The sequence below is a fragment of the Mastomys coucha genome, unplaced genomic scaffold (genome assembly GCF_008632895.1).
Source record: "Mastomys coucha isolate ucsf_1 unplaced genomic scaffold, UCSF_Mcou_1 pScaffold13, whole genome shotgun sequence".
In the NCBI taxonomy this organism is placed as follows: domain Eukaryota; kingdom Metazoa; phylum Chordata; class Mammalia; order Rodentia; family Muridae; genus Mastomys; species Mastomys coucha.
This window is the reverse complement of record NW_022196895.1, coordinates 86093990-86099539: the sequence shown is the minus strand read 5'-3', so window position 1 is coordinate 86099539 and position 5550 is coordinate 86093990. Positions and strand designations below refer to the sequence as shown.

The following is a 5550-nucleotide window of genomic DNA, read 5'->3' as shown; positions in this document are numbered from 1 at the left end:
CTCAAGAAGAAGGAAGACTAAAATGTGGACATTTCATTCCTTCTTAAAAGGGGGAACAAAATACCCACGGAAGGAGCCGTTGCAGAGACTAACTATGGAGCAGAGACTGAAGGAAGGACAATCCAGCCTGATATAGCTGTCTCCTGAGGGGCTTTGACAGTACCTGACTAATACAGAAGCAGAGGCTCACAGCCATCCATTGAACTGAGTACAGGGTCCCAGTGAAGTTAGAGAAAGGACCAAAGGAGCTGAAGGGTTTGTAGCCCCTCAGGACGAACAACAATATGAACTAACTAGTACCCTCAGAGCTCCCAGGAACTCAACCACCAACCAAGGACTGCACATGGTGGGACTGATTGTTCTGGCAGCATGTGTATAGTAGAGGATTGCAAAGTTGATCATCAATGGGAGGAGAGGCCCTTGGCCCTGTGAAGGTTCTGTGCCCCAGTGTAGGGGAATGCCAGGGCCAATAAGTGGGAGAGGGTGGGGTGGCAAGCAGGGGGAGGAGGGAGGCAACAGGGGTTTGTTCTTGTTGTTATTTATTTATTTATTTATTTATTTATTTTGTTTTTTGGTTTTGGATGGGAAACTGGGAAAGGAGAAATCATATGACATATAAATAAAGAAAATATCTAATAAAAAAAAAGATTTGCTTTGAAGTGCTTCAAAAGAGAAACAATACAACTGAAGCAACTGCAGTAAGGTCCTGTTAACCATTTATATTACTGTGAGTACTAGGGTCTTATTATGTCATTCTTTTTATGATGTATGAAAGATATCAAAATAAAATCTAAATGAAATGAAATATTCACTTCTAGGAAGTATTTTCTGACATAGGGGGAGAAATATCTAAACAAGGTATAAAGGTTCCATTCTGCTGAGGATGTTTTATTTTTATCTATGTATGATGAAAGTTAACTATCCTCCTAAAATTAAGTATACACATTTTAATGCACAGAAGTAAAATACAGCTTATTTCTTAAGGTGGCAAATAATTTCACACACGCACACACACACACGCACACTCACATGTACACAAAATCACTGTCATTAACTAAGTATGAAAGTACATTGATTAGAAAACTACGGAAGGGTTAAAAGATCACTCTACCAAATGTGACACTGGTTGCACTTACAAAAGCTTTTATAAATGCCTCCTTATAACAATGTTTTAATTATGAAAAGCTTTATATGAGTTAAAGCTTTGGAACTTACCATCATAAACAAAATAAGTGTCATCTTTGAAAACAAGAACAGCGGGCATCTCTTTTAGTGTCACGTACTGCAGAAAAACATAAGAAGTTTAAATTTTAACACTAGCAATTCAATTAGTAACCAAAATTTCAAAAGCATTGAAAGAAACTAGAAAAAAAGTACATACAACAACTAAAGACTAAAAAGAGTAGTTTTAGGTTAAGCCTAATTTTATATCTGAATATTTTTAGATACCTCCCTGAAAGTATCATGTTTGATATGAAAAAAACCAACGACTACTCTTAAGAGTTTCTAAAACTCCATGAACAGCATTCTGAGTAGGAAAAGATGGAGTTGATTCTGGAGCACAAGACAGCAATGCTTCAACAGCCGACCTAAGGACGTCACACCCCACCACTCACCAGCTATGTGATATTCAGTCACTTCATCTAGGGTCAACTGCCTCATCCTAGAAACATAAAGCCTATGACAATATCTATTCCACAGGATAATTATGAATAATATTAGGTAACAAGTACTCTCCAAACTGCTTTTTAAAACACAATTGTCATTCATAAGGAATCACCTAAAAGAACCTCCTTCTATTTTGTATGTATTTCAAAAGAGTAAAATTATGACAATCAGAAGACAGTTTGGCTAGGCAACTACCCATGAGTACATGAAACATGAAAATAACAGTAAATAAAGGAATTCAGGTACATCTTAGCATAGAAGCAATACGATAAATAACCTTATGATAATGCTATATTATGACTAAAATTACATGTTATATTAAAAAAAAACCTACCTCAGTTAGCGAAAAAGCTCTCAACTATGACTAGATCTATCAGCTCTTAGACACTCACCCACCAAAATGATATGAAGTTTCTATTTTCAGCATGAGGCATTGATCCCTTTCAAAGGAATAAAGTGGTTATTCCTGGAAGGGCTTAAAGTAGATATCTAGTTCCATCTCTCTTTCTCTCTCTCCTATATTCCTTGATGTTTACTACCACATTGAAGTGGGTAATGAGTCTGTTTTCAAAGTTTTCAGTTTTCTCTTTTTAAAGATAAAAGTTTCATGTAGCACAGGCTGGTCTTGAGCTCCTGCCTCTATCTCCAGTTATACAATATCCTGTCCAGGTGATTCTGCAACTTCAAGAGGTAGTAGCTACACAACTATTTGCATTTGACAAAAATCACACACCTGTGTGCTAAAAATGGTTTTGAGTGTAACTATAAAAATTAATAGTTATATCTAAAAAAGGAGACATGACAAATTAAGGGTATGAACATGATCTGCTCTGAAAAACAACGTTTTTACACCAAACTGGGAAAACTGGAGTGGATTTAGATGAACAAAAATAGAGCTTCAACAAAATGAAATCATTTCAGAATTCCATTTATAATATAAAAATCTAGATATGTAAGAAAGCAATGGTTCTCAACCTGTGGGTTGAGACTCCTTTGGGGATGAACTACTATTTCACTGGGACGGTATGTCAGATATCCTGCATATCAGACATTTACATTTTATGATTCGTAACAGTACCAAAATTATAGTTATGAAGTAGCAATGAAAATTTATGGTTGGGGGTCACTATGACATGAGGAACTATATTATAGCATTATATCATAAGGATGGTTGAGAATCATTGTCCTAAAGGAACACTGTAAGTTATTTCATATTCTCCTGCTTATTGACTCTTAAGCTCAAAGGTCAACTGATCTCTGGACTTATTTTCACACTGTCCACTGCATTGTGCTCTAAGCACTTTTAAATGAACAGATTTGAGTTCCTTATGTTTGTTTTACACACTGTGATATATACAACAGACCTGTCTTCTGCTTGCTTCTAACCCCTTCTCACAGTACTATAGGAACATTGGCTATTGTGCTGTTTCTCAAATATGTAAGGTACACTCTTGCCTTGGGCACATACTTGTACTATCTTGTACTTGTCTTGTACTATCTCTTCCTCGTTTCTGATACATTCTATCCATAGATCTGCATGAGACAGGTTTCAGTTCAAATATTTTCTACTTAGACATACCTCCCCATTTCTTCCTTTATTTTTGGATCAAAAAATGTAGAATAGTTGTCCATCCTTACATATCCCAACTCTCACACTGTCCATTTACTTTTTGGTGGCATCTCTAGAATCCTGTTTTTGTAATATTTACTTATTTGCTGTTGGTATGAGGAACCAGGAAAAGACTGTATTTTTAACATACATATAACTTACTACTCAAAAGTGTTTTTGGGGTTTGATGTATATTATTGCTTACTAGTAGTATTTCAGAGAGAAAAAAAAGTCCCTAATGTAACCAAAATCTTTAAGTGCTGAGCATGGATTATAAAGAATCTGACATCAATAGTAAAAAAATTTCTTTTCATATAACATTATGAGTAAATTTGATATATAAAAATCAAATCATAATTCTTAAGGATAAATTATCATTAAATCAAATATTAAATATTACCTCAGGAACCACATCTTCTGAAGCAGAAAAGAAGTATGTATATACAATTAACTCTGAAGCAGCATCTATGTATTTCTCCTATGATAACACAAATAGAAAAAGGATATCTTAAATATAAAAGACCACAGTTTATTTCCCATTTAATAATTAAAGCTATAAGCAGTAGAAGAATTTCCTACTATGTCACCTTTCAGTGAAAGAAGAAAACTATAGCCAAACCAAATACACTGTTGTCAAGTCAAACAATCACTGCAACTAAGTGCTCCTATTATCCCTTTCAAAGAGAGTTGATGAATTATAACACAAAGTTGACTCAGGTTTATTAACAGAGATTAGCAATGATGAATAATGATAGTGATGACAATAAGGAAGGTATGTACAAACACACACACACACACACACACACACACACACACACACACTCACACGGTAAACAGGCACCGTGCTTTGCTTTTGCACTGCAGTTTTCAGTCTTTCACTTAAAGTGTTAAAAAGTGATACAAAATTAAATAATCTAGTCAGTAATATAAGAAATACTAAGGCAGGCAATATTTACCCAAATTTTACTTACTTCACTTTCACAATTGCAAATTTAGTAAGAGATTAAAGAAAATGTTCATTGTGAAAAATACTTAGATAAACTAAAATATTTTGCTTTAAAGCTTTGATAAAATCACAGTTTCACAGCAAATAAAATTACAGCAATATGTCTGTTTATGTGGAAGAAAAAGATAATTTCATACTTTCAAGGGTGACTCTCCACCAATATAAACAAAAAATACACGGTGCCTCTTCCGTACATGGTCGAACATTTGTTGACTTGGAAGAGGCCGAATTAGAGCCCTGTGTGAAAACAAAACAAGTGGGTATGAACTAAAGATAATGCACAATTCATTCCCATTTATGTAGCTGATCATATTAGCCTATGGTGTTTGTGTACTACACAGTAACACTTTATGTAGTACCCAAAATTAAATCTGCCAGTTCCAAATACATCTTTTTAGACATCATCAATATTAGTTTTTGATTAGTGAGATGCAGAATGATCATCTGTTTACAGTCCTTGGCTAAAAGCAAGACAATTCACCTGAAAATTCTTTCAGTTTCAAAAGCATATTTACAGAAACAGATCATGAAACAGTATCTCAGGAGTCAACAAGAGTTAATATTTATATAATATGTGTCAGTTTAAATATTACATACTTCTTAAATATCCTATAGAGGTCAAAGCCCTAAGCTTCCAATTTACATTACTATTTTTAGAAAAATAAAATGGAAACAACAGTTACACTATCACAAAGAGAAAACTATGTTATAAAATATATAACTATTTTAAAAAACAAGTAAATAAATTACACTAAAAGTTACTTCTAAAACAGTTAAGAAATGAATAAATGCTTTCTTTTTAAAAGTTTAGTATATATTACCATACTTTCAGTCCACAAACCTTATAAAATGAACAGAACCTATTTTGTAAAAGCGAACACTTTCAAAACACAGTTCTTAAGGTCATTGCATCACTTTCCCTAGCCTCTGCTTCAATCCTTCGCAATTAACTAGGAAGTGATGCAACTCTGGAACTGAGTCATGAAATTGCCTCTACTCTAGAGGTACTTTCACATCAGGAGAATCCCTTCCTAGGGTTAAGGAAAAATGCACATAATAACTGCTAAATATAAAGCTACGTGAAGCTATGAGAGTCAAGTGCTTACCATTGGCCTTACTTACTTCAAATAAACTCATTTCAAAATTTATTTATTCACAGAGAAAATGGAGAGAAACAAGCAATCACAATGAAAAAATACAACTGAAATTATATGTATAAGCGTCACAAACTCTAATAAAGATCATTCTTTTTTTTTTTTTTTTTTTT

General features: G+C 33.8%; 1 protein-coding gene across 1 annotated transcript in view; it reads right to left on the bottom strand.

Moving 5' to 3' along the window:
• Tmx3 (thioredoxin related transmembrane protein 3) overlaps nucleotides 1-5550 on the bottom strand; it is a 33996-nt gene that overhangs the window by 16437 nt on the left and 12009 nt on the right. The window contains exons 7-9 of the mRNA XM_031366235.1: nucleotides 4421-4520; nucleotides 3678-3755; nucleotides 1216-1282 (exon numbers count right to left, since the gene is read on the bottom strand). Of these exons, the coding sequence (XP_031222095.1) occupies nucleotides 1216-1282; nucleotides 3678-3755; nucleotides 4421-4520 (245 nt within the window). The remainder of the gene's footprint in view (nucleotides 1-1215; nucleotides 1283-3677; nucleotides 3756-4420; nucleotides 4521-5550) is intronic.